This window comes from Camelus dromedarius, chromosome 1 (genome assembly GCF_036321535.1).
Source record: "Camelus dromedarius isolate mCamDro1 chromosome 1, mCamDro1.pat, whole genome shotgun sequence".
Taxonomy (NCBI): domain Eukaryota; kingdom Metazoa; phylum Chordata; class Mammalia; order Artiodactyla; family Camelidae; genus Camelus; species Camelus dromedarius.
Window position 1 is genome coordinate 122,490,466 of NC_087436.1, and position 27,918 is coordinate 122,518,383.

The 27,918-nt window shown below is 59.8% G+C and overlaps 1 protein-coding gene across 10 annotated transcripts; it reads left to right on the forward strand.

The window, feature by feature from the left end:
- Positions 1 to 1,559: 1,559 nt before the first annotated feature.
- On the forward strand, positions 1,560 to 22,729 carry FAM53A (family with sequence similarity 53 member A). 10 transcript variants are annotated; one of them, XM_064488876.1, is made up of 7 exons: positions 1,921 to 2,565; positions 10,752 to 10,962; positions 11,446 to 11,490; positions 11,591 to 11,840; positions 15,529 to 15,583; positions 16,932 to 17,626; positions 21,988 to 22,729. In XM_064488876.1, the coding sequence occupies exons 4-7, from the start codon at positions 11,763 to 11,765 to the stop codon at positions 22,264 to 22,266; spliced, it is 1,107 nt and encodes a 368-aa protein (XP_064344946.1). In that variant the 5' UTR covers positions 1,921 to 2,565; positions 10,752 to 10,962; positions 11,446 to 11,490; positions 11,591 to 11,762; the 3' UTR covers positions 22,267 to 22,729. The 10 variants fall into 10 exon arrangements, with proteins under 10 accessions (XP_064344934.1, XP_064344936.1, XP_064344946.1 ...); XM_064488874.1 differs by having other exon boundaries at positions 10,752 to 10,864; XM_064488864.1 differs by adding an exon at positions 1,560 to 1,685 and having other exon boundaries at positions 2,382 to 2,565; positions 10,752 to 11,840.
- Positions 22,730 to 27,918: the final 5,189 nt, after the last annotated feature.

Sequence of the window (27,918 nt, forward strand, 5' to 3'; positions counted from 1 at the left end):
CAGAGCAAACCTCCATCCCCTACCCCACCCCAGCCCATGTGTTGCTGGCCCCGCTCCCTGCACCAGCCACGCTGGCCTCCAGCTCTTACAGGAGGCTGCAGGGAGACTTCTTCCCACCAGTCACAGTGACAGCTGGCTTGGCTTGGCTCTGAAGTCTTTATAGGACCAGCCTCACCAGGCCCAGAACCTGCATGGAGGCCCTGGCCTGGCATTTGGGGGCTGCATCCCTGGTGTCTCCCCTAACACCCAAACCCAAGGATGCCCAGGAGGCTATGCTCTCACCTCCTTGGGGTTTCTTCCCAGTGTCACTCCCTTTTCGACCTAAAAGAGCCCTCACCCCATCTGGTCCCTCTCCTCCTCTCAAGCGGTACCACCTGATGCATTAAGCATTTGTCTGACCTCAGGGCCTGGCCAGCTTGAAGCCCCCACTTCAAGTCCAGCCCTTGCCCCCATGCGGAGAGTGAGCACACAGGTGCCAGGCTGCTCTTCCCAATCTGACCCCTTCCCACCTCCCCCACAAACCTCAGGGTCTGGGGACTCAAATGAGAGCGCTCTGGACCACATGGTCCCTAAGGCCTCTCCCAGCCCCAGTGACCCTGCTCACGTTCCCCTGCCTGCACCCTTTAAATGAGCTATCTCGTCTGAAACAAACCCATGAAGACAGCCGCGGACGAGACGTCCGGCCTCGGGGCTGCCCCGTGAGGTGGGGGTAGCAGGGCGGTGTCCGCTGCGGGGGCCAGTGGAGCGGGGTACGGCCAGAAGCTAGCATCCTGGGTCAGGCGCTCATTTCATCCCCCGAGGATGGAATGCTGGCAGGGGAGGCAGGGCCCCTTCCAAAGGCCAGTCCGCTGACCGCCAGCCTCACCTCCCGGAGACCGCCCCCAAGAGGTCCGGCCACAGCCGGACCACGGTGCTCAGACGAACAAGTGCCCACCCTTCTCTCCTGCCAGTAGCCCTGGACCACGGACTCTGGGCACCCGCCGCCCTGCCCGTCACTGGGCCGAGCCTCAGGGAGACCCGAGAGGGCGAGCGACCTGCCCAAGGTCACACAGCGAATTACAGGCAGGGCGGGGTCGGCGGCGACGGCGAGTTAGGGTTCCGGGCCGGATGGTGCGCGAAGTGGGGCCCGGAACCGCCGGCTGGGCCAAGCCCTTGGCGCTGGCCAAGCCACCCAGCTCTGAGCCCAGCGTCCCCCGCGCCAGTCGCCCCCACCAGCCTTGAGTCGCCGCCTCCGCCCGCCTTCGCAGCCAGGAGAGCGACGTCACGCCCAGCGCCCGCAGGCCCGCAGGCGAGTCGGGCTCCGACCCCGGGGGCGGGGCCACCCCGGCGCACGCGCTGTTCGCCTACCCGCCTCAGAAACGCGGTCTGCGCAAGTCCCGCCCATCTGCTCGAGGCCCGCTCCCGGCCGGCCCGCCCCTCCGTCGGCACACGGCCCGCCCGCCCGCCGGCAGCAGTCCCGCCCCCGCGGCACAGGCCCTGTCCCCGGCGGGCGGAGCGGCGCGGCTGAGGGACGGCAGGCGCGGGCCAGCTAATGGGAGGGGCCGTGGCGCGGGGCGGGGCCTGTGTCGGGGGCGGGGCGCCGCCGCGGTCCTGTTCGCCGCGGCTGGGGCGCGTTGTCCTTGGAGGGAGGAGCGCGGCTGAGGGCCAGCGCCTCCCTCGCTCAGCCCCCCCTCCGCCGCGCTCAGGTACCGGCCCGGCGTGGCCCGCGAAGCGCCCGTCCTTGCGTGCGCGCGTCCGGGGTTGTGCGTGCGCGCCCCGGCGCGGGGCCGCGCGTGAACTTGGGCTGGACGGTGCCCGCTCCCGTCAGCGCGCCGGGCCCGGCCCGCGCGGCCCGATGCTTTTCCACCCGCGTCGGTGCCGGTGCCGAGCGTTTTCGCCGCTGGACCCGGAGAGCGCGGCGGGCGGGTCACTGAGGGCGCGGGGACCCGGGGGCTCGCGACCCGGGGTTGGGACTCCTGCCGCGCGCACGACCCCCGGGCCGGCTCAGGCCCCGGGCCCCCCGCGCCCAGGACCCCCTGCGCCCCGAGACCCCGCGCAGCCCGGGGCCCCGTGCGCGCCCCAAGAGTCCCAGGTCTCGAGACTCCTGCGCCCCAGGAGCCGCGCGGAACCCTGGGCCCCCTGCGTCCCAAGAGCCCTGCGTCCCGGGTTCCCTATGCCACGAGACCCTGCGCACCCCGGGGCCCCCTGCGCTCCCCGAGAACCTGCGCACCCGGGGCCCCCGTGCACTCCACGCACCCTTTGACTGTGAGGGGCCGCGCCTCGGGCGCGCTGCCACTTGCTGAACCGACTTTGGGTGTCGCCTTTGCGAGCTGTTGTCGTTCCGGTGCCGAGACGCGCGGCTCCAGCGGTTCTTGGGGCTCATGTGTCTTGTCATCTTGCAGCGAGAAACAGGAAGTCTGATGTGATAAGCTGTGCCCTGACGAAGCCCCAAAGGTGGGCCCACACGACGAGGGGAGGCCGGACCCCCCAACAACCTGTGGAAGGTGATTGGAAGTCGATTCCGAAGCTGCGTTCTCTGCATAGACGAGAGGTTTGAGTCTTAAGACTTCCTGTCGGTGGAGAAAGGTGCGTTAGGTGGATAGTGTGTGTTTTTACTTTATTTCTACTTCATTTTCTCTCACTCTGAGTACAGCTGCAGATCTGAAATGTGTTAGTCTATGTTAAATTGGCTGAAGTGTTTGCATTTTATCTTAGGCTACTTCTGCTGGACTCTAAACTTCCCTAATGTCAAAATACATTTTTTTTTAAAAAGTCAAACTTGACTCATTGCTTAGTTGAGTTTATAATGATCTCTCAGCATTGAAAGCTTTCAGGGTGGATTAGCTTGGCTTCAAGACTGCACTTCAGTTTCACAACATTTCAAGAATTTAACTTGAGCATATAGATTCTGTTTCTTCAGCTGTGACCTCACTGTCTCTTGAGTGTGTCCCCATCAAAGCAGGTCCCGACAGGGAAGCCCAGCCTCGCACTCTGATGGTAGAAAGCAGGGGAAGAGTTTGTCTCAATTTTGACAACTCGAAATTGCCCCCAACTTGAAATTGAAACAGCAATTGTTTAGAAGCAGTGGCTTTTCTTTAAACTGGCCTCCTCCCGTGGCTCACTGTGCAGGGAACTTAGACTTTGTTCTGGAGCTCAGTCCCTCTTGTGTGCTCTGTGGTGCCACTTTAAGGCTCTCAGGAGGGTGAACAAGAGCCACCGTAACAGGCATGCCCTTTGGTGGACCCTTACATTTTCTTGACTTTGAATTTGGAGCCACAAAGGGGAGCACTGTTCTTGTAGCTACTGGAAACATGTACTGGAGAGGATGCCAACGTTGTTGTCTTTTTCTTCTTTGTAAGTGGGCACATCAGGACCTTCCCTAGTCATAGAGACATCTGCTCATCTGCACAGTGTGCACAGGGAACAGGCTGCTGTTTGTTTGCTGGGAGGTGAAAGGACCAGGAGAACAGGTATTTTTTTACAGGTGCATTTGAAACACTCAAAAACTTTTTTTTAAAAGCAAATTAAAATTTTATATAAACCTTTTTGACTTTTTCTGCCATAGTATTTTTCAAAGGAAAATTGACTTTCACAGTCATTTCAGCATTTGTTATAAGTGGTCCTAATTTAACGTGTGTGCCAGGGACCCAGCACTTTCCTGCATCTTCCTTAGTCTGAGTCCTTGCAGCCTCATGAGGTGGGTGGTTCTTCCCCAGAGAGGTGAGGTCACTGGCCTGGGAGAGCCCAGCTCTGAGCAGGCCAGCCCGGGTCCGACCCTGGGTCTTCTGTGCAGCCAATCAGAGCCCACCTTGTGTCCTTTCTCAGAAGGAAGTTTTTGGGTGCAGTCTCCACGCACTAGGAGAGACGTAATGACGAAAATCTCCTTTTTAAGATTTGAGTTTCTTTTCCTTTGTTGGCTTGCAGAGATAACGGTTCAAACATGGTTTCTGGGCACTTTTAAATTAATAGTCCTGTTGTCTAAACCCTCTAGTTGTGGGTTTTAACATTAGTAAGATGTTGGTTAGTTAGGACATGTGATTTTTGTCTTATTTTCTTGTTTCAAAGTCTTCTCAAAAAGACTTCCATGGTCCTGTGCACAGGGCTGTCTCTGCCTTGGGCTTTTCTAGGGATCACTGAGTGTGGCACCTACTGTGTTCTGTTAGAGAAGGTACTGAGCCCCTCAAGTGGAGTCGTACCTGCATGCCACCAGTGGGAAGTGGTCAAGCAATTTTGGCAGGCTGCAGTAACCTCACCTGTGTGGCTGGTGTTGATCTTGGGGACATGGCCACCCCCCCCCTTCTTCCCAGCCTGCTGTAACGCAGGACTGGTGACTGTGACCCACTCCAACAGCGAGAAAGGGGCATTTGGCTCCGTTTGCTTTGCTAAGTGTCCCTGTTTTGGTTACTATGGCAGTGTAACAAATGAACTCCAAAACTGGTGGCTTCAGACAACGATGATCATTTATTACTGCTCAGGATTTCGGGGCCTGGAATTTGGAGCAGCCTCGTGCAGCTTGGTCAGATGGGGGCTGGGGCTAAGTGTCTCCTCTGGGACATCCTCACTCTGTGTTGGGTTCCTGGGCTGGGAAGATGTGAACAGTGGGGCTGCCTGCAGCATGGCATCTTCGAGGCGTATCCCAAAAAGGACCAGGCCTTTGTGGCACCTGGAAGTCACTTTGCATCTGGTCAAGGGGCAATTAAACTCCACCTTCTCATGGGGGGCGTGCCAGAGCGTCTGCAGTCATGTGCTAAAAACCCTGCACCAGCGATTGCTAGTTAATAACTAATGTTCAACCAGGTTATGAGTTTCTGTTTAAGTGCTCTTTGAGAGAAAACTAAATAAAAAGAAAAGTCAGAGAAGCTGGAGTTGGTGCCGCTGTGTTAGCTGCGAGGTTGCACTGTGTTAGCTACAACGCTCCTGGAACTTGGGATGTTCTCAGCCTTGAGGTGCTGGTGGGCTTCACACTTCTTTTTTGTGAAAACCGCCGGAACCTGAGGCTTTCATGTCTGAAACCGCCTGGCTTTGGCCTTCCGTGTGTGCTGGGGTGGGCCCTGGCCCAACAGCTAAGTGGGTACTGGAGAGTTTCTCCCCACTTCGTGGGTCAGAAGCCAGCCAGCAGGAGCTGGAGTGGCCCGTCCAGAGCTCAGGCTTGAGTCTGGTGTCCGATTCGCAGCCGGTGGCGGGGTCTGGCTTGGGTGGCAGAGAGAGGCTACGTGTGGAGGTGGCTCTGCCCGTGCCCCAAGGCTGCCGCTGTTGGAGCCTCCGTGTCCGCACAGATTCACTGAACTGCAGGTCCTCACTCACCACCCCAAGGGCCAGGCAGCCTCGAGTCTTGGCCTCGAGAAACCCTCTCTTAGCAGGAATGGAGAGCAAGGTGATCGGCACACAGGAACCTCCGGCCCGAAAGCAGAGACCAGCGAGGGAGCTGGGCTGGGCTGGCCGGGATGGGAAAGCTGTGAGGAGGAGAGCCCTGTGGTGGGTTCAGCCTTAGAGGAGCGCGGGCCGAGGCTCAGGGCGTTCAGAGGTGCGGACGCCTCTGAACGTGGTGGCTAAACAGGAGGTACAGAAACAAGCGTCATTGGAGGACGACGTCCAGGGCCGGTCGTGGCAGCAGTTCAGCAGCAACAGGAAAGTAGCAGAGGTGGAGGCCTGGGAGGGCTGGCTGTTCTAGAAACAGACCTGGGAAAGGGGGCTGGCGGATTCATCGATGAAGCCAGCACATCTCTGAGGCCTCGGTGGCTCAGTTTCCCCCTTCAGAAGACCCTGCCCAAGGCCCCTGCACACTTCCCAACTCTGGGAGAGGGAAGATTTGGGGAGCCCGGCTGGCATCCAGGGAGGAGAGAAGGGGTGCAGGCATTACACGCCCGCCGGGCCCCCTGCTCTGGGAGCCGCAAGCGGAGGGCGAGGCCCAGCCCAGCTGCTGGCTGCACTTGGACCTGGGGGAGGCATCCCTCCCCAGGCTGGCCTGTGCCTGGTCCAGGAGCGTAAGGGCTGCAGGCCGTCCCGATGGCTCTGGCCAAACGAGGCTTGCTTGTCGAGTTACAACTCCTTCGACGGGTTGGTGGGAAGAGTGTGTTGGGCAGAAACTGCGCGGAGGAGGAGGAGGAGGGAGTTACTCACCTTGGGAACCAGCCTCCCCTGTGTGTCTCAGCTGGAGGACCGTTCACAGTGACAGCGTGTTGTCAGTGATGACCTAGCGGGAGGCTTGGAGACCTGCGCCATGCTGCTCCACAGAGTCTGTAGGTAATGTGTGAAATGGAACCATCGAGGACAGCTGTGCACGTGCACTGCTAAGTGTGGACGTAACAGATACTGAGGGCAGGGCTGGGGAGGGGGTGGGTGCTGGCCTTCTGTGTGGTACAGAAACGCAGTGGCATTGGTTTTTAAAACAACGCGTTGCCACAATGGAAGGGATGTGCCTTGTGGTTTGACTTGTGTCCCCTAAAAATTCGCACGTTGAAACCCTAAGCCTCAGGGCCTTGGAAGTAGGGCTGTTGCAGAGGCAGGTAGTTAAACTGAATTCACACTGGAGTGGGGGCCCCGATCCCAAATGCTTGGTGTCCTTGTAACGGGGACTTTGGACACAGTCATGGGGAGGGATGCCCTCACAGGCGAGGGAGTGGCGAGCAGCCAGGACAGAGCCTGGAGCAGACCTGCCTGCGCCCCCAGAGGGAGCTCGGCCCCCAGAGCCAGGAGACCGTGTTTTGGCACCGCTTGTGGTGCTTGACCGGCTGCCCCGGGACACTCACTACGGCTTTATGAGCGCTGCATCTGACTCTGTTAATAAATGGAAATGAAAAAACAGAAAAACAAAGCCCACTTTGGTGCCCTCTTGGAGGGTGGAGTCCAGGGAGTGGGCGTGGCCAGAGCAGCCAGCGAGAGGTCCTCGCCGCCCAGGCTGGCCTGTGCTCGGGCTCATCCCCGCGCAGCGTGCGGGGCGCCTGCTGCCTGCATGACATGCCTGGGCCGGGAGGACGCCCTGTGTGGCCTGCGTGCTGAGTGCAGAGGTGGGTTGGGACCAGGTGAGCAGGAGGGTTAGGCCTTGGGGGCCTGGGGGCCAGTGTGATGATTCTGGCCTCTGTCCTGCGGCCACCAGTTGCCCCTGGGGGCTGGAACCCTGTGGTTGCTTTCTGTTGAGGCCGAGTGGATGGGAAGGAACAGCCTAGTGACTGCACCCACCCGGGATGGCGGAGGTGGCTTGAGCCTCACAGGGGTGGAGGAGAGGGGAAGAGCCAGGGGAGGTCAGCCACACAATGGCTGGCTTGGTTGCAGAGAAGGACCAGCATCCTTGGAGGTGAGGATGATGTGTTTGAAGTTCTTATCGCAGGAAAAGTGGAGCTGAGTCCTTTATCCTGCTTCCTCTGGCGTGGGTTCACCTGACACAGGAAGAGGGTTCCCTGGGGCCCGTGGGGGTGGTCTGGTGCGTGCGCGTCGGATCTCAGAGGGCTGCTTCCTGTGCAGGGGCTGTGGTGGGAGTCGGAGGCCACCTGTGCTCCCGGAGGCCGTGAGGAGCCCCAGCTGCCCGGCCTTCCTCAGTCCATGCAGTGGCTTGTGGGATAGAGCCCCTTTCCTTCCCCTCCCCTCCCCTCCCGGTCAGCAGGGCCGGTCAGTTTTTTCACGACTGGCATCTGCATCCCCCTTGGCACCCAGGCCTGGCTTTGCGCCTCTCTCCTGGTATCTCCTCAGCTTCCAGTGTTGGCTTCATTGCCACCCCTCCTGGGGGCTGCCCTGCCAGGAACGGGGTCCTGCTCCTGTCCTTCTTTGCACCTGCCACCAGCTGGCAGCATGACCCCGGGGCTGGGACGCTGTCCTGAGCTGCCCATCCTGGGCTCATCACGCTGCGTCTGGAGCAGGGACGGGCTGTGCGTTACTGACCGTCCGTCCTGGTCGTTGCATCTCCTGTGAGGGGAGCCGGCCTGGCCTTGTGTTGGGACCTGAGAATATGACCGTATTTGGAAACAGGGTCTCTGCAGATGTGGCTGAGATGTAAAAATCAAGATAAAGTCATACTGGGCTAGGGTGGACCTCAGTCCAGTCACTGGTGTCCTTATAAGAAGAGATGGAGAGACAGGACACCCAGGGAGAAGGCCGTGTGCAGTGGGGGCGGAGGCTGGCATGGGGATGCTGGCACAACCAAGGGACACCAAGGACTGCCGGCCACGGCTCCCTCCGGAAGCTGGGGAGGGACAGGGGTGCCCCCTCGGAGCCCCAGGAACCATCCTGCTGACCCCCTTGACTTCTGACTTCTGGCCTCAGAACTGGGAGGAAGCGGATTTGGGAGCTCTGTGGTGGCAGCCCCGGGGAGCTGGTGCACGGGGTTGTGAATCTGTGATCGTCACCGCGAGTGGTGCGCCCCTGCTCTGGGAGGGAGATCACAGTGCTGCACACGAGGGTCCGGTTCTCTTCCACGCAGCCCCAGCCCCTACCCCCTCGGAAGGGGCTGCAGCTGGTGGGCAGGGGTCCTCTCCACGTGGTCATGTTCCCGCAGCTGCCATGCCTGGTACGGGGCACCTGTCTGCCCGCTGGCCAGCCTGTGTTTGCGTTAAGCGGTTCTGTTGCATTTCCCTGCACTTCTTCCGTGGTCGTGGGAGGGCCATTCCACCTGGCTGTGCGCTGCTTTAGGGCCGCGCGTCCCCCCTAGCGTCCCCCCTGACGTGGAGCAGTGTCGGGGTCGGATCAGGACACACAAGGCTAGTGCTGGGTCTGACCCCAGTGCCCATGCAGGCTTTGGCCACTGTCCCCTTGAGCCCTGTCACAGACCCAGGACCCCATGACGCGTTGGCCGCCGTGTCCTCCTGTGTCGTGGGCGGGGCGGGGCCTCCACGCTTGTCTTTTTCAACGGCCCTGCCGCTGCTGACTGCTGCTGATGCTTTGCGCAGCTTACCTTGCTTGTCTGACTTTCCTCACAGCTAATTCAGGGTCTCCGTTTCAGGCAGGAATCTGGGGTGTGGGAGGGCTGCTGTGTGCTGACCAGCGTGTCCCCAGTGCCACTTTGTCTGGGACTGGCCATGCCCGCCCCGGCCGCTCGGTGCCGTCAGGCCTCTCTGCTGTGCAGTCAGCACCTCCCTTTGTGATGAAGGAGCGTCTTGCCGGGAGATGCTCTGGGGCTGTGTGATACCTGCTTCTCCTCCTTCCACCCCCCGGTGTTAGCTTCATTGATGAATCTTGCCTGAAACATCATGGGATGTTTGTCAGATGGTGATTAAAAACACACTGTCATTCCATCCACCTTTCTGAGTTGGCATCATACCCACAGGGAGAGCCTCCCCTCCCCCGCTTCTCTATTTTTTCAGTTACTTACATCTGAGTGGATTCGTGGGTCTCATTTTCCCTGTGGAGTACGACCCACGTGCTGCCCCTTCTCCTTGGCTCCCGGGCCCTGTCAGCACTTTCTGCACCTGTCCTGGACCTCTGGCACCTGGAGGTGCTCCAGCCTCTGCTGGTTCTTCCCCGCCCTGAGCCTGGAAATCAGCCAGGCCTCCAAGGATGTGGGCTTGTTTTGAAAGTAAAATACTACTTGTTTTATAATTTTTTCAAATTTTGTTGTGATTGCTGTCACCTTTCTAGGATTATGTTGACTCAGGAGGGGGCGTCACAGGAGGGTCTCAGAGACCCTGAGGAGCTGGCACGGTGGGCAGAGGGCAGAAGAGGACGCTGCCCCCTCACCATCTGTTGGGGGCAGTGCGTGGCCGTTGTGGGCTGGCCTGTCCCACGTCGGGCTGAAGGGGCCCTTGTAACGCCCCTCTCCTGTGCGGGGCCCAAGTGGGTGTGTGCAGAGGCAGGAAGAACCTGGCTGAGCTGTGGGTGCCATTCCATGGCCTGGCTGGCCCTGCCCACTGACTTGGGCTGGTGGTGTGTCTGTGGCTGGCGGTGCCGTGTGGCCCCCTGTGATTCGTCTCCCTGGTTCCAAACATGTTGAAGTAGAGCCCCTCATGGTACAGAGCTGCCCCTCTGGGGAGCTGGCTGGCCCTGGCCCTCCTGTCTGAGCCTTGGCGTCCCTGCTGTGCCCCTGTCCAGACGGTGGGGCCCCGGGAGTGCTGTCAGTGCTGAGCACACCAGGTGCTGAAGAGCTCGTGGACGGGCTTCAGACCAGGGGACGTGGCCATGGACAGTGCTGACAGCAAGTGCCTCTCCTGGCCTCGAATATTCCCCTACTGTGGATGGGGCCTGTGGTTGGGGTGCACGCCACCTGTGGGTCCACACGCTCCTGCTGACAGGGGGGCCCCATGCCTTCCTGCGTCTGCCCGGCATGCGCCGAGGTGCGGTGTGACCGTGGGTGCTCTGTCCTGCCCCTGTGTTTTCTGGAACACCTCCGTTTCCCCACCTGGGAGGATGCTGGCCTCAGGCCTGGTGTTTCAGAGCCACGCTGAGGAGGCCTGTCGATGCCAGCTGAGAGTGCACGTGTGTGTTTTGGGAATGGAAGGTGTGCTGTGTCTTCTTAGCATCTGTGGAAGCGTCGTACAGGTTCCTCCCGGATCTGCCGGTCTGTTTTGCTAATGCATTTCAGGACGCTGAGTGCTCCCTGAGGTCCTGGCAGGGGTCACGGCAGGGTTCTGTCCTCATCCACACCGGGGCTTGGGGGCAGTGATGCTGCCCAGAGGGGGACGGTCAGTTTGAGGTGGGACCTGGCGCCTGCCGCATGCCCTCTGCCTTGGACAGCCTGCTGGGCCCGAGGAGGCCTCTGGTGGCAGTTAGGAACCTAAACTGAAGGTTCCGGAGGTCCCCTCACTGCTCGAGTTTCATCTCCAAGAGCTCTTTTCCTTTCTCTCTAGGTGTTCCCTGTGCAGGGTGCTCTGACCGTGTTCTGTAGGCACACCACCTTCCCCTCTGAGGTGGGACTGAGCACGCTGCTGAAGGCTTCGTCCTCCGGTGCCTGTGTCTCCAGGTTGCTGGGGTTTTCCTGTCTGTGTGGCGTCTGTCTACAGCTTCCTGGGCTGGTGGCCCTTGGCAGCTGCTCACAGGCAGCAGGGCCACCAGGGAGGGGTGAGGCTGTGTGTGGCGGTGGGGTGACCAGCTGCATGCAGACTTGGGGACTCTCCCTGTTGGTCTCTGTGGGGAGCTGGGTCCTGTGCGGGCCCCTCTGTCCCTGGTAAGGCCAGTGCCCCTCCCTGCATCACCGCCCGCTGGGCCTGCTGCAGACCTGCATCCCCCGGTTCCCCTCCTGGGAGGAAACCCCACCTTGAGTTGGGGGCGGGGCCCTGGCCTGGCTGGCTGGAGTTGGGGAGGGGTGTTTAGTTGCTGCAGCCAGTGGCCGGCGGTCAGCAGCCAGGTGGGTCCAGGTGGTCCCTCGGGCGTCCCCAGTGCTGGCTGAAGGTCCGCTTCCCAGCGGCTTTCTAGCTTCCGAGGCGTCGCAGGGCCTCCTCCCCGCTGTTTGGAGCAGGGGTGGGGAAGACCTCCGTGTTGGTTCTCACGTGAGCGTTCACCTGCGCCTGTCAGCCAGACCCCTGCTTTCGTTCCATTTTCCAGGAGAGGACTCCAGTGGCAGTTTTAAAGCGGGAGGGCCTTTGTCAGGTAGGAAGACCAGGAACATTTGCACGCGTGGAGCCGGCAGGTGAGTGTGGCCTTGGCCGAGTGGTTTTGCGCGTAGTCACTTGTGACAATTTCTCTTCAGCAAAAACCAGACATGAAGCTCTGAGGAGCCCTTGGGAATGGATCACTGATTTTTAAAACAAACGCGGCCTGGCGGGTTGGCTCAAACCTTGCAACGGCCTGGGCCTCCTGAAGCCCGATGTTGCAGAACCCCAGGGCCTGCTGGTGTGGACAGAGAACACAGGCCCTGGACCATGGTCACCCTCATCACTGAGAAGCTGCAGAACCAAAGCCTGGACGACCTCACCCACAAGAGCTACGATGCTGGCCCGGTAAGCTGCCCACCCCGGGGTTGGGGGACGCTGCCCAAGCTGGGCCTCAGCCAGGTGGAGGGACATGGGGGAGGCCAGGGAGCCACTTTCTAGGGTCATGTTACTGTGACCTTCAGGCCACCAGCCCCATCTGGTTGGATCATAGGCCCAGAGGAAGGCAGCGGAGTCTCTGTACCTGCCTGATGCTGGGGGCCTGGCCCCAGGCGCCTGCGCCCAGCCCTTGGCCTGTGTGTCACCCATGGTCCACGAGGAAGGGGGCCACAGGCAGTTCTCTTTATAAAGAGACCATGACGAGAAAACTCTGACCTGTAATTCTGCCCATGGTGACGGAGAGGATTTTACTCTGGTGAAAGCCCCACGAGTCTCTAGGACACACGTGTTTGGAAGACAAGCCCCACGTGTACCGTGGGTGTTCACCGAACTCCTGGGGAGGCTTGCCGGCGGGCCCGCGTGGTCTCGGCACCACGCGTGGGCGCACAGCCTTTGTTCATAGCACCTGCTCTTCCTGACGTTCACCTCTTGAAGACCAGGAATCACTTACGTAGTGAAATACACAAACGATTGTGTCTTGGAGCAAGGACTCCCCGTCACCTCTCTCACCTGTTTGATTTCGGGCTCGAGGCTCCCCGAGAGCAGGGATGGGGCTGTTCTGGATGCTGGGGGTGTTGAGGGGAGGCAGACGGTGAGCAGGGTGCCTGGGGGGTCGCTGTGGCGTGCTGGGAGAAGCAGAGTGGGTAGAGGGTGTTGAGAAGTGACGCAGGGCTGGATTTTGGTGGCGCCGAAGCGGTGGGTGGTGAGCCGGGTGGAGCCTGGGGAAGGGTCTCACAGGGTGCCTGTGCCAGGGGCCCTGTGGGGACAGGTGCTTGGCGTCCATTCTCAGTGAGGGCGGGGCCAGAGCAGAGGCCACAATCCGGGTCAGGATAGCTGCCAACTTTGCTGCAGGGTGGGGAGTGGGGCTGGGGCCAGCGGCCGCCGTGCGGCCTCCAAAGGGTGCGGGGTGGAGGGGCGAGGGGGCAGGGGCGAGGTCAGGGAGGGTCACGTGCGGTGTGTGCCTCTGGCGTGCCCGTGTGCACAGGTCCAGACTTGGGGTTGGTGCAAAGCTCAGCTTTCAAAACTCTTAAGTTTAAGGGAGATTTTTCCAGTGAGGTATAATTTGCATACAGTGACGTGTGCAGATTGTGTTTGGTGTTGAGTGGGTGACCTTTGCCAGCTGGGTACACAGTAACTTCGTCCCTGCCACACCACACGTCTCCGTTGCCCCGGGAAGTCCCCGTGGCCCCACGTGGCTTGGCGGGTCCTGGAACGTTACAGAAGTGCCGTGGCGCAGCACCTGCTCTTGGAGTCTGGCTTCTCCTCTCGACGCGAACGCTTCTGGAATCTGCCATGTGGCTGGTGCTTCGGTGGTTGTTCCTTTGCCCTGTTTGCTGGACAGACACTTGGGCTGTGTCCACAACTGGCTGTTAAGAACAGTGCCACTGATGGCATTTACGTGCCAGCTGTTTTGGGACGTCTGCTTCCACTTGTGGGGAAGGTCTGCCCAGCGGTGTCCGTCAGCAGCACCTCAGCCTGTACTTTCTTCCGGTCAGGTGTGGTGTCTCCTTGCGGCTCTGACCTCACGGCCTTGACCAGTGAGGTCGGCACCATTTCCTGTGCTTACTGACGGTAGTGTGTCGTTTTTGGTGTCCTTTTGCTCCTTTTTCCTGTGGGTGGTGTGCACTTCTTATTGGTTTGTGGGAACTCTTTATATATTCTGGCTCTGAGTCTTTCTTCGGATGTGTGTTCTGCATATCTTTCCTCCTATCCTATGGTTTGCCTTGTCATTCTCTTAATGGTGTCTTTTGATGAAAAGAAATTCTAAATTTTAGTGTAGACGAATGTATCCATGTGAGTGTTTTCTGTATCCCACTTATGACGTCTTTGCTAACCTGAGTCTGGAAGATACTCTCTTATGCTTTCTTCAGGAAGTGCTGCCGTTTTGCCCTTAGCTTGAAGCCTGCACTCTCTGAACTGAAGTTCACGTGTGGGATGAAGCAGGTCAGGGTCGGACTTTCCTTGTCTTTTTGTGTGGATGTGTGGTCGGCCCCACACCCTTTCCAGAAACGTCTTTTCTCCATCACGGAGCATGGAGGGTTCCTGTGTTCTTATGTAACCCTAGCAGCAACCCTGCCGTGTGTGTTCCATGGTCACTCCTGTCCTAGGTGGGGTATTCCAGGCTCACAGAGAGGAGCTGACCTGCCCTGGTCGCAAGCTGGTCAGGGGAGCTGGACTCAAGGCCTGGTTTGACCAGCCTCAGCCCTTCCGCTTGGCTGTGCCCTGCACGTAGACAGAGATGGAGCCTCATTGAGTGTGGTGGGCCAGGCCTGCCTCAACGTGAACCTGTGGCCTCAGCTCCTGCGTGTCTCCAGCGAGTGTGCAGAGGCCACCTCGTCTGTCGGGGCTCCTTCGCACGAGGTGTCGTGTAGACTGGTCCTGGGAGTCGCCAGCACACAGCCCAGCGGCCATCCTTCCACGGAGGCCAGGGCCAGCCCTGCTCTGCTCTCAGTGTGGCTCCGTCCAAAACCAGGGGTCCTGGGCTGTCCTACATGGCCCTTGCCTGTGTAGCTCTATGTTGGAACCTGGGCTCCTGTGTGGCACCATTTGAGCTGGCCCAGTGGGCGCCTGCTAGGTGTGTGCCCCACTTTGGTAGGACGCTGCTACCTGCTGGGGACGCAGCCTGAGGGGGGTGGGCTACGCTGTACATGAGAACATGGTCCCTGGTGCTCGTGTTGGGAGGGTAGCCCAGGGGAGGGCTGATACCCCCAGGGCTAGGCGGGTTTGCAGCAACAAAGGTGTGGATTTCCACGGCGTTGTGGGCTCCGTGTTCACCGCGGGCTTTCTGTTCCTTGACAGAGCTGCTTTTTCATCGGCTCCATCTGACTGGGGCTCTCTGGTGGAGAACCTCATGGTCACCAGGTGCCCACGCTGGAGCCAGGCTCTTGAAATCCTGTGCGACAAGGTCTCTGCTCTGCCCAGCCTGACTGTTGGCAGGCCTCTTTTTTCTGAGCGATGACCTAGCTTTTAACTTATTTTATGAGAAGCAACAAAAGATTTCCTTTTTTTATCATGACTTTGGAAATCCAATGAAACTGTCCCTGAGAAGCTAGACTCCATGACTGAGAGTCTTGTTGTGATGGAGAGGACTTGAGGGGCAGGAAAAGGTGAGCGGCCGTGACCGCACGCGAGGTCAGGAGAGCGCGAGAAAGCAGACAGACAGACAGGTGTTGAGTGGCCCGCAGCTGCACGCAGCCCCTTCAATTGATGGGCAGATTATGGCCAAGAAGAGAGCTGCGTGGGCTCGGGCAGGGCCCCGTGGGCCGCTGCGCCCTGCAGCTGGCCGCTCGCCAGACGGAGGGGTCGGCCGTGTGGGCACCACGGGCGGAGGGCTTCCCGAAGAGCAGGACGGTCCTGGCGCCAGTGAGTATGCTGGGGGCCTTTTTATGGCCTTTACTCGGTGAACATCGTTATGCTTCTAAGAATCTTGATTAAGAGAAAGACATATTCCAGGGTCCGTGCTGTTCTTTTTACTCATCACAAAAGACAGTGCTGGGAAAGTGCAGTTGATTGTGGTGAGAAAAACACCCGCCTGAACCGTTTCTGAATCAGCACGCGTGAGTCCACAGTACTGAAACTTCCTTCTTTTCACCTTCAGTGTTCTGCCGAGAACGTGAGCTCAACTGGCTGCTTGTTCCCTTTTGAGACCAACAGTAAGTGTTGAAAAGCCCCAGCAGGTCTTCCTGGGCTGCTGTGGCCTTGGACCCTGAGCCGGGGGCACCAGTCTGCTGGGCGGAGGGGCACGGGAGGCTGCCTGTATAGCCTGGCTACGCTGCGGCAGGTGGCCCCGCAGCCGTCCTCCCACTCCGCTGGCCTGCCGTCCGGGCCTGGCCAGGCCTCTCCTCTGGGCAGCAAAGTGGGTGGGGTCTGGGGCTGCTGTACCCTTTCTGGAAGGTGCCTGGCAGGGCCGAGCTGAAAGGGCCTCCTTTCAGATGGGGTCCTGCAGTCGCCGAAGGGCGGGAACAGGACGGTGTCAGGCAGTGTATGCGGAGCACACGCAGTCAGCGGTGGGTGTAGGGGGACCTCTGTGCCTGGAGGGTGTGGGTCTGGGGCGCCCCCCTCCCTCCAGTGCACGCCCCTCATGTGGGCCAGGAGGCCTAGCTGCCTGAGTGTGAGTCTGTGAGAGTGAGTGTGAGAAATACTGGCTCCTGTGATCCTCTGTGGCTGGTGTCCATCGTCAGAGTGGGGTGATTTCAGGTGGGACAGCCTGAGTTGCGTCCAGGTCCTCCCCTGCAGCCCTGCTCACAGTTGTGGTGATGCTGTACTAGCTGCTCTCTGGGCTGCTCGGTGAAGGCTTCCCTAAGCTCTCCAGTGACCAGATGGGAGGAGGAGGTGTGGGCCCCGCTCCTGGCCCTGAGTGCCATGTCTCTCTCCCACAGGGGGCCAGTCCGGGCTCAGAGCCCCTTGGGCTGCCCCCAGGCCCACAGAGCTCTGCTCTCCCCTCTGACTGACCGAGCCTTCTTCGACCCCAGGGTCACCCTGGGGCCTTTGTTCGTGCGTCTCCCTGCCCGGGCCTGGTCTCCTCCCAGGGTCCTCTGGCCTCTGTGCCAAGGCCCCTCATCTGGTGGTGACACACAGCAGTGGCCAGCACAGGGCTGCTGGACACCCTCTGGGCCAGGTTAGCAGGGGATCTGGACTTCCACCAGCCCCAGACCTGCTCCCAGGCTGCCCCGTTCACTCAGGTGCCGTCATGTGCGACCATCAACTGTTGACTCCTGGATGCTCGGCCTCGTCTGACCCTCACGCCCCTGAGGTTCAATGGCGAGGAAGCGGAGGCCGCAGTGTCAGGGTCTCTGTCCCAGCGGGATCCCCACCGCGGTGTGCGCTGTGGCTGCGCAGGGCGGGGAGAAGGGAGGAATTCGCTACTCCCGGCGCGGTGCGAAGAGCCCCCTCGGCGCCTGTGAGCTGATCTGGGCGCACCCCAAGGCCAGGCAGGGGCCGCGGGTGCGAGGAGGATGTGCCTGGGCCCCCCTCACCCGTCTCTCCTTCGTGTTTCCCCAGAAGACAAGCACCCCTGGAAGGTCGTCAGCCGAGGACCGCCCGTCGGAAGCCAGGCGGCCGCGGGCCCCACCGTCCCCTTCTCGCCCAGCAGCCTGGGCGCCGTGAGCGCCCGGGACCTCAGGGAGCCTGGGGGGCCGCCCTCGGCACCGCCCACCAAGCGACACTGTCGGTCCCTGTCGGAGCCGGATGAGCTGGCGCGCTGCCGTTCCCCGTGGCGCCCGGGCGGCTCCAGGGTCTGGACTCCGGTCTCCAAGAGGCGGTGCCACAGCGGCGGGAGCGCCACGCTGCAGGGCAGCCCGAGCGCCGGCCCATCCCGGAGCGCCTGGTCGCCGGGCCACGCCCTGCCTGCGGCCGGCCCCACCTCGCCCCCCGCACCCCGGCCGGCCTCGGCCAGCAGCGGCTTCTTGGATTTGGGCGACGGCAGCTTAGGCCCGGCCTGGCGACCCGCGGGCCCTTGGGCGCTGCCCGCGCGACGCCGCCTGTCCCTATCGCAGGAGCACCTGGTGGCGGCGGGCGCGGCCCCGCCCTCGGCCGGCAGCTCGCCCACGTCCACGCCCCAGCTGGGCCGCAGGCGGGGCCTGCTCCGGTGCCGCTCGCAGCCGTGCGTGCGCGCGGGCGGGAAGAGCCGGCTGAAGCGCAGGCGCGAGGAGGACCGCTGGCCGCGCCCGTCCCTGGACTTCCTGAAAATGACCCGGGTGAGGCTTCCTCGGCCCTCTGGGCGCCGCCGCCGCCGCCGCAGGGCGGTTCTGGGGCGAGGTGGGGCGGGGCGGGGGCCGTGCTCTCTGCGCTCGCGTGGGCGGTGGCAGCGGGGGGTTGCGCCCCGTCCTCTGCGCCGGCACCCTTGCCGCACAAACCTGGGGGGAGTGGGAGCCTGAACTGCCCCTTTCAGGGAGGAGATAGTTTGGGTCGTGAGGAGACGTCCGGGTACCCAAGGCTGAGCGGGCACCGTCTGACCCCAGGCTTCTCCTCCACCGACGCCTCTCAGGAAAAGTGGTGTTCTGAGTTTGGGTTGCGGACCAGGTTGAGGATTCTGGTGTCCGGGTGACACCGCCTGCGCCTCTGTGCCTCGTTGTTTGCTGACAGTGGGCCGTTTAAAGCAGACTTAGAGGAAAGAGCCGGTTTCTCGAGTACCGGCCCTGGGTTTTGCAGGGAGAGGGCGGGACCTTCTTGGGGGGAGGTGGGCTGAGGAAGCAAGTCCTGGGTGTGAGAAATGGACGCCCGTGCTCCCCGCATCGCATGGGGTGGCTGCGCGGGGGTCCTGGTCGGGGGCGGGTGAGGGCGAGCAGGACCTTGCAGATGGGTTGGGGTCACCGTCGTCAGACAGCATGCAGACGGAGTCAGGCTGCACGGTGCTCTTGACAGAACCATCAGCCTTGCCTTTCTTGACTGGTGAGTTTCCTGAAGATTCTTCCCAGTGGTTGGGAGAGGGCTGCCCACCCAGACTTGCTGGCTGGGAAACTTCTGCAGAGCTGGGGTTTAGGAAGGAAGTGTTCTGAGCTTTGCGGTGAAGGTGGGTGTCCCTGAAACCAGATGGCACAGAGGAAAGCAGTTCATGAGCCCCACAGGCACCCCCCACTTCCCAGTGCCCGGTGAGGGTCTGTGGGCCCTGAGGGGGCAGGACTGTGGGAGAGGACTGCAGAGTGGGCAGGAGGAACAGAGCCGGGGGAAGCCTCGCTATTGGGTGGTTCTTTGCTGGAGTGGACGTCCCGACCCCTGGGGCAGGAAGGGGCAGTTGTAGGGTGATGGGCTGGAGTGAGCCGTGGGCCCAGCGGGCAGCAGGGGTGATGCAGGCACATGCGGTGTGGGGCAGCTGAGGGCCGAGGGGCTGCTGCTTCTGAGTGCCGTACCTTCCAGGGGGTTGCAGCCCCCAGCCCCCACGTGTGCAAGTGTGTATCTGCATAGGGCGTATGTGTATGTGTGTGACTGTGTGTGTGCTGTGTGGACAGCTGCAAGGATCAGGATCCTGGTTCTCGTGTCCCCTGCCCTCTGCTGGGGTGGGCGGTTCTGCCCTTGTGGAATTCTGGGCCAACGATGGCCGTGACCACCTTCTGCCTCGGAGAGGCCGCTCTGCAGAGAGGCTGGGGGAAGAGCGTGGAGGAGCCGGCAGCTGGGACGTAGGAAGAGGTTTGGGGGTCACACTGGCCCTCAAACTAGAAACGGGAGTTGGGGGCCCGGCCAGGCAGGACTGAGACGCCTGCCTCCCCAAAGGGACAGACCTGTCACGTGATCCCCAGGCTTGGTGGTCCTGATGCGTCTCTCCTTCCTTCTGCAGTCGTCCTGCCGGGCTCCTGATGACCCCTGTGCTACCAAGACGTCGTCCTAACCCGCCTCTGACTGATTCCACCCTGACCCCCAGCAGAGCGGTGTCTCGAATGAGAGTATGAGATAGTAGGTCAGCCATCTGCGGCCACGTGACAAACAGCACCGTTTGTGCTGTGTTCCCCAGGGTCAGGCCCCCAGGAGCAGCTCAGGCCCGCTGGTTCTGCTGAGGGTCACTGCGAGGTGGCAGCCACGCTGGCAGCCGGGCTGCAGGCACCTGAAGACTGGGGCTGGGCCGGAGGGGCCACCGCCAGGCTCCTTTGCGTGTCAGGTTTGGTGGAACCCACTGAAAAGCCACCGGGGCCCGGGGTGTGTGTGGATTTAAACAGCCCACACGTTCAGGGTTTCCTTTTGTTTCGGTTTGTTTCAAACTGTGTATTTCTGGGATATGGTTTATTTAAGGTTTCAGTTTTGGGAACAAATTGCTCGTTGTATTTCTCAGGGCCTCTGTACTTGTCTTTTTTATCCCTGATGTGAAATGATCGAATGTGTGCAGATAGAAACCTTGTGAGCAAATCACAAAATTGACTGTTTAAAAGAGTCTTTTGTGAAAAACTTCTTCTGTCAGTTCTGATCATCTTTCTAGGGGATGGGGACCAGGTCTGGGCGGATGCAGAGGCCAGTTTCCAGCCCTGCCCCTCGGTCAGGCTGGCAGCCCCTCTGTCCCTCACCAGCTCCCAGCTCGCGGCCTCCTGAAACTGAGCATTTGAGTGACAGTTCTTTGGTGGGTCAGGGGACACTACTGTGGTCTGTGTTGACTCACACCACCTCTCACACCTGACGTGTGGGTTTTCCCCACCGCACACACGTCTCCAGTTCTCTGCAGACACCAGCTGGGTGTCCGACAATTCAATTCAGTTCTGACACTTAACTGCCTGGCGTCAGTGCAGACCCTGCAGGGTGAGGCTCAGCCCCACAGACAGCCTCACCTTGGGCACTAGGCCCGAGTCCCCGGCCTCCTGCACTTCCCGCCGACCAGCTGTAAATCAGGGGTTCCCTAATCCGCTGTAACAGCTCACAGAACTCGGGAAAGCACCGCCTTGCTGACACCTGTTTACTCTAAAGGCTACCACTCTGGAGCAGCCAGCTGGAAGAGATGCGGAGGGCGGGGCGTGGGGAGGGGGCGGAACTTCCACGCCTTCTCCAGGCAGCCCCACCTCCCAGCACCCTAGAATCCCGCCATTTACAGGGTTTTATGGAGGCTTCATTACGTGGGTGCAGTCCATCAGGTCGTTGGCCACCAGTGACTAAGGCGTCCCTGGAGTGTGAGCGGGTGGGTGGAGGGGAGGCCCCTTGTCCTGCTCGTCTGTCCACTGTTTGTGGGGCAGCCCGCGGCAGGGTGCAGGGAGGGCGCTGTGAGCAGGTCCCACAGGCCCAGAAGTGGCCTGACCCCTTGTCCTGGGCCTGAGGGAGGCTGTGACCATGTGGGGCTGCTGCGGGGTGGGAGGGGAGCCTCGAGGCACCAGTCCCCAAGGCCCAGGCAGCCAACTTCCTGGTCACCGTCTCATTCAGAGGATGGCTTCTTGAGAAGGGAAGTGAGGATGTGGATTCGGAGGCCTCGCGTGTCCCTGAGCGTGTTTGTTCCCTCCTGCTGCCTGAGTCGGGAGCTGGCCCTGGGGGCCCAGCCTCTCCGGGCTCGCAGATGCTGGCCCTGGCTTCCAGGCCCCCGCGTGTCCGCCTGGTCCTTTGTTCCCAGCCCCTCTCTGTCCTGCAGGTTCTGGTGCCTCGTGACGGCAGACTTTGCGTGCATTTTTGTCGGTCGTGCCGGGTCCCCAGGGGTCTGTCGGGCCCGCGGGTTCTCGCGTCGCTTGGGAGGTGGCTTCGGGGCAGGTGCGCAGCCCCCTCGGCCTCTCCCTGTTTTCTTCGGTCCACCTCTGGGAGCCTCAGCCTCCAGATGGGGTCCCTGACTTTCTTTCTTCCTGTGTCCCTTCCTCTCATTCAGGGTGAGGATCTTACCTCTGGATGTTGGTGACTTGGTTTTCAGGATGTTTTTTCTTCCCGCGTCGCGTGTTTCCTTCAGATCTCCTCTTTGGGTTTACCCTGCCGCTCTCGCACAAGAGGGGCTCCCCAGGTGTTCGGCAGCATGGGGGTGTCTGCTGGGGTTCCTGACAGGACCAAAGTGCCAGTCAGCCCCCGTGCCCTTCACTGTCGCTCTTCGGCCGTGAGCTTTTCGTGGGGGCCTGGGGCCCCTGAGTCTGTGTCTCTTGGCGTTTCCTTTGGGGCCCAGTTCTGCAGAGAAGCCTCTTCCTACCCTGCCTGGGGAGGCTGGGAGCCCAGAGAGGGGGACTGGCCTGGAGGGGCTTGGGGGCCCTGCAGGGTTCCACCTGAGGCCTTGGAGGTGGGTGTTGCGTGGTTTGCTAAGTGGGGGCCACACTGGGCGTGGTCCGGGGGCCTCTGGCCAGTCCTCCCCTGAGTACTTGCTGGGCTTGTGGGTACAGCTCCACACTTGAGTCCCTGGCATCTGGGGCTGCGCTGGGTGTCAGGCCCCCACCCCCTGGTGCCCTGGGTCCGAATGAGGCAGTGGACAGTGCAGGCCTGGCCAGCCACCCGGCAAGGCAGGGATGGGGGTGGGCGGGACCCTGAGAAGGCAGCCCCCAGGGAGGGAGGGAGTGCGGCTGACACCCAGGGGACCGAGGACGCCTTGTGTGAACTTGGGGACCCCTCTCAGGGTCGTTGGGATGCTGCCTCCCCTGTGGCCTCCTGGAGGTGCTTTAAGCCTGTGTCTTTTCTGTTGCAGACTTTAAAAAATTCAAAAAGCCTTTGCTCCCTTGATTACGAAGACGAGGACGAGGATGACGCCCGAGTGAAGACGGCCGTGTCCTCCCCACGTGACCCCCACGGCCTGCAGCCCCGGCCCGCCGGCCTTAGCCCGAGGGCCTCACCGGAGTGGGTGGCCGCCGAGGGTGAGGGCTGGAGTGGTGGGGACCCTAGTGACTGGGACAGTGCTGGGGAGGAGGGTGCCTTCCCTCTGGACCGCAGCCGTGAGCTGGACCTGGAGCAGATCGAGAATAACTGAGCGTCGGGCAGGGGGAGTGGTGTGGGGGCTGGCGCTCCGTTTCTTCCCCATGAACGTGCTTTTCGGACACGAGGTGTCACTTTGATGCAGTCTCTCCTAAAGAAGTATTTTGCATTTTTATGGCTTTTACAGTTCTGAGAAAGCGTCTCTATTTTGACAAGAATTTTCGAAAGGGCATTCTGTTAACTGGAGTCTGCGTGCAGACCCCAGCCTGGGGTTGTGTTCCTTTTGTAAACTGCCTGCTGTGAAGTGCCTGTGTGTGGTGTAGCCGTGGGAAACCTGTCCCCCGCGTGCTGAACCCCTGGCCTACACTGCCCGCTCCTCCTGCTGTAAGGAGCAGGGCTGCGGCGCGGGCTGCCGGCCGGGGTCAGTGCTCTCTGTGCTGAGGACTTGGGACAGGCCTTGAGGGTGGTGGCCCTGGCCACCCCACTCTGTCACTTCAATAAAAGGCATTTGCTTTGCACATATGGCTTTTGCTTCTAACTTTTATCTCCTGAGTTGTGGGGGCAGCTTGGTTGAGCCTCGGCCCTGCAGAGGACAGAACGTAGGGTCTCCTTTTTTTCATTCCTAATTTCATAACATCGTAAGATTTCTACCAAAGACATTGATCTAAGGTTTAAGAAGGCGTTTATGATAGTGAAAGAAAACATTTATAATCCTTGGAGATATTTTCTTGATTTTATTCCCCGAGAAAATTTTCGCAGGTCCCTGTCATTAGTGAAAGTGCCTTCTGACTGGTTTGGACTTGGGTCCAAGGCAGGCGGAGCTGGGAGCGGAGTTCTTTCTCGGTTGGCCCCCTCCCTCCGACACTCCCCTGCCAGGTAGGAGCAGGGTCTTACGACGCACCTCCTGCCTCAGCGCCAGGTGGCCACCTCCTGAGATGTCAGGCCGCCCTGCAGGGCACTGGCCAACCTTATGCCGCTCGGATAAAATTCAGCGGTACCTCGTCTGACACATTTACTTGCAGAACTGAAGTGGCCATGATGGTTTCTTTTCCGATTAACATCAAAGTGTTCTTTCTTTTAAAACCTAAGCTGTGGCTCTCGTCAGAGTGCGTGGTTCAGGCCGTCCTGAACTCCTGGTCCTTTTGAGGAAGCAGGGGATTGACGTCTGTGCAACAGACGGGTGCAGAAAGGGCCTCTTGCCCGGTGCTGGAACAGACCACTCAGAGGCTCCCCGCCACCGTGGCGGGGCCCATCTGGGATGTTGCCTGGACAGTGGGGTTTTGGAAGGTCTCCAGGTTTGGTTGAAAGAGGGAAGATCAAAAGTAAGGTGCAGCAGAGCCGGGTGCTCCGGGACTGGGAGCCAGGCCCCTCCGTGGTGCCAACGTGAGCCCAGGGGCCTTCCAGGTGGTGTCTGGGGAGAGCCGGCTCTGCTGATGCCCCGGGCTGTGGGACCCTTCAGCCCAGAGCAAGTCTCATGTGGGGCAGGAGCCAGCGGGGCCACCTGAGATGCAAAGGAGCCTAGCACCTGAAAGTGTCACTTGCCTTCCCAGAGCCACCACCTAGCCACACGTGGTGGTGGGGCCCCGAGGGAGCCTGGGAACCCGTGCAGACAGCCTTCCCTGGGGGCTGGGGGTTTGGGACCCTGCGTCCCCTGTGCTGAACTCCTAACACCACTGCCAGGGTCTACACTGGGAAGTTATGTTTGGGGTTGAACTTCTGGAGACAGACTCCGAGTGGTTACCTGTGTGAGTCAGCAGTCAGCGCCCCGTGGTTTGCTCTGGGCTGTGGGGTGGGGAGCCACAAAGCACACGGAGGCAGGGCCCCTCGGACAGGACGGCCTGCACAGCCCCAGGGGGTGGGACGGGGCCTTGGAGGTCATCGTGGTAGTGGCGTGGGGCTGGCTGGAGGGCCCTCCGGGGGTGGCTTCTAGGCGGGGGATGGACAGAGACCCTGGCCTGAGTGGTCTGTGGCAGGACACGGGGGACGCAGAGGGCAGGGGAGGTGGGGAGGGGTGGGCTCCTCAAGTCCCTGTCCAGCTGGGCCGGTGAGGGGGTGGTTCGCTCCAGGCCACTTGGAGTCGGCCCTACAGGTCTGAGTGGCCTCGGAGGGGCATTTTGGGAGCCCAGGTGAGAACTGCAGCTCCCTGTCTCCTTGGTTCTCCGAGGTAAGTCCCCGTAACCTGCTCACCCCGGTACTGGCTGCCCCCAAGGCAGGCCCAGGGCTTTCCATCCCCTGAGACGTGGGTGCCCAACTTGGGCCGGGTCCCCGCGTCACTCACCTAACCCTGGACAGGTGCAGTCGAGTCTGCCTTCCCCAGCCGTGGCCACATGGCTGCCTGGGGTGAGCCTCGCCCCGGGCCGGGGCTGAGCACGCAGGCGGGAGGCGGCTCCCGGAGCCCTTTCACTGCGGCCACGTGGTGTGGGCGCCTGGGGGCTGCTCTAGCGCTGGGTGGGCCAGGTGTTGGTGGAAGCCCTTCCCCCTGAACTGGGGGAAGGCAGGCGACCCCAGGGCCCTCTGGGGTGGTGGGTGTGTGGGTGGGACTGGGCAGGGTCTGCGAGGGGGCCTGGGGCTCCATCCCTAGGCATCTTCTCAGCGCCAGTCCCCTGCAGGGTCCTCCGCGTTGGAGCAGACCTGGCCAGGCAGAAGTGCTGGAGGGCTGGCACGTCGGCCTTGGGGAGTGGGTGGGGTCCCTCCCGAGACAGCTGCCCCTAGGGCTCCAGGCGGCCCGGGCTGCTCCCCTCAGGGCTGCCTTGAGGCCTCCTCTCCCCTGGACCCTGCCCCCTCTCCTCAGGTGTCCCACACTTCAGGTCCCCGGGGCAGGGTCTCCAGAGGGCTCCTGAGGGGGAGGGGGCTGAGGCCGGGAGGAGGCTGGACGGCAGCCCCCTCCACTTGCCCACAGCACCCCTTGTCCTAGCCAGCATCCACTACACCCCCCTCATCCTCCCCCAGAGACCCCCATCCTCCAGGACTGGCCCTACCCTGGGCTGCCTGGGCCAACCCTGTAGTACCTGCTCCCTACCTATGCTGGTCCCCTCTGTCCCCCACTGTCTAGAAATGTCAAGGGGCCTCTGCAGACCAGGCCTGGAAGGCAGCCCCTCAGGGATGGACCCGGGACCCCTGCCACCGTGCTGGCTGCCTCTCTCTGCTGCCCTGTGCGCTGGGCCTTCTCTGGCTTCTGTCCTGACTAATCGTGCACCTGCTGTTCCCTCCGCCAGGTGGCTTCAGGGAAGGGATGGGGGTGGCCTGGGCCCTGGGCCACCAAAGGCAATGCTGAAGCCAGTGATAGGAGATAGCCCCCCCGCTCCCACCATCTCCCTCCTCATCCTGAGTTCTCTCTGGCCACCTCTGCCCGAGTGCCAGTGCTTGGACCACACAGACCGCCCGCTTCCCTCCAGGCGGGAGCCAAGTGACCAAGGGCAGCGGCAGCCCTGTACTGCTGCCACCCCGCCCAGTGGACCCCGCCCAGTGGACGGGTCGGAGACCTCATCTTCAGTGAAAGCATGAATTAGCCCCTCTTCCTGGGCCTCCCTTGCCTGTCTGGCCTCTGGGTGGAGGGGGACTGCCTGGAGGACCCTGAACCTGTGGGCAGGAGTCTCGTCCTTGTGACCTCCTGACTCCTGGTGCAAGCCTGGCAGACACAGATCCCTCTGTAGAAAAGCCAGAAACTGGGTCTCAGGAAGCCATGCACCTGCTCGTTCAGTAGCTGTTGACTGACCGATTCCTGGGTGCTGGGCCCTGCTGTAGGCTTGAGGAGGTGAGAGAGGGAGGGCGTCCGGGCAAAATGTTCATGCAGTAGAAACAGCCAGTGCAAAGGCCCTGAGGCAGGAGCAGCCTGGGGGTGGGGCTCGAGGGTCAAGAGTGAGAGGGGAGGGGGTCAAAATAACGTACCAGGAAGCATAATGGGAAAAATGGGCTAAGCTCTTCTGTGAGTGGGTGGGAAAGCCACATGTGTAACTTCCCAGTCACTTGCTGCAGCAAAAACTGACAAAATTACAAGCGGAAATTCACTGACCCACCATCCTTGGAGATTTTTTGCTAATCCTCCCATAGTAGTTAATTGTTCAAAAGAACGCAATATGGATATAGAAGATTTGATCGCTCTGGTTAGTGAGCTCCAGCTAACGGACGTCTGTGAAATGCAGCTCCTGACAATTGGGAAATTGCACTAATTCCCAGTACAAAATCAACCATTAATGGGCCAGAAAGAGAATGTCAATTGATTTCAAGGAATTTATATCATATGGATCATATTTTCTTAACACAACTCGGAAACAAAAAGGAAGCACACAAAGCCTCGTATGTTTAGAAATTTCAAAAATACACTTTATGTGGGGGTGTGGGGGTGCAGGGGAGGGTGCAGCTCAGTGGTAGAGCTCACGCTTAGCATGCGGAGGCCCTGGGTTTGATTCCCAGTACCTCCACTAAAACAAACAAACAAACAAACAAACAAACAAACAACTCACGGTCAAAGAAGAAATCACAAGTTAGAAAATACTTAGAACAGAATGACAATGAAAATGCTTCAAATTAAACTTGCCGAATACATCTGAGGCTGTGACTGGGGGAGGGGATTTATACCCCTGTGTGATTATGTTAGGAAAAAAGTGAAAATTAATGAGCTGAGCATATAATTTAAGAAATTCAACAAAGGTCAGCAAACTTCCTCTTGCAACAGCCAGATAGTAAACATTTTGGATTTTGAGGGCCACAGACGGTCTCTGTTGAATATTGTCCTTCCCCCAGAAGGGTTAAATCCATCCTGTGCTCCCAGCAGTCACATTTCAGGGGTTGTTTTCTGACCACCGAATTCGGGGAATGAAAGAATAAAGCCAATGGCAATTTTGCTAATGTTGGTTCTTCCAATCCAAGAGCACAAGATGTCTTCCCATTTCTTTGTATCATCTTCAATTTCCTTCACCAATGTTTTACAGTTTTCAGAGTATAGGTAACCTACTTGGTTAAGTTTATTTCTAGGCATTTTGTTGTTTTTGATGCAATGGAAATGTTTATGCCAGTTATAAATTTCTGGTTTTTGAAGTGCAAAAAAAAAGTGAATGAAGGCCGCAGATGGCAAAATATCCTCTTTTTCGTAGGTGAGTTATATTCCATTGTGTATATGTGCTACATCTTCTTTACCCAATCATCTACTGATGTGCACTTAGGATGCTTCCATATCCTGGTAATTATAAATAATGCTGTTGTTAATAGCAGAGTGTATGTATCTTTCCGAGTTAATGTTTTTGTCTTTCTTGGATATATGCCCAGGAGTGGAGTTGCTGGGCCATATGGTGGTTCTATTTTTAGTTTTTTGAGAAACCTCCATATTGTTTTCCATAGTGGCTGCACCAATTTTCATTCCCACCACCAGTGTACAAGGCTTCCCTTTTCTCCACATCCTGGCCGACATTTGTTATTTGTGTTCTTTTTGATGATGGCCATTCTGACAGGTTTGAGATGACGTCTCACTGTGATTTTGATTTGAATTTCTGATATAAGTGATGTTGAGCAACTTTTCATGTTCCCGTTGGCCATCTGCATTTCTTCTTTTGGAAAAATGTCTGTTCAGTTCTTCTGCCCATATTTTAAATGGGTTGGTTTTTTGTTTGCTTTTTAATTGAAGTGCAGTTGATTTACAATGTTGTGTTTGCTTACGACGTACAGCATGGATGGACCTGGAGGGCATTATGCTTAGTGAAATAAGTCAGAC

Excerpts from the sequence above, each read along its gene's own strand:
- FAM53A (XM_064488864.1), top strand. The coding sequence starts at position 11,763 with ATGGTCACCCTCATCACTGAGAAGCTGCAGAACCAAAGCCTGGACGAC. Across the intron at positions 11,841-15,528 it reads AGAGCTACGATGCTGGCCCG|TGTTCTGCCGAGAACGTGAG; the intron begins GTAAGCTGCCCA and ends TTTCACCTTCAG. Across the intron at positions 17,627-21,987 it reads ACTTCCTGAAAATGACCCGG|ACTTTAAAAAATTCAAAAAG; the intron begins GTGAGGCTTCCT and ends TTTCTGTTGCAG.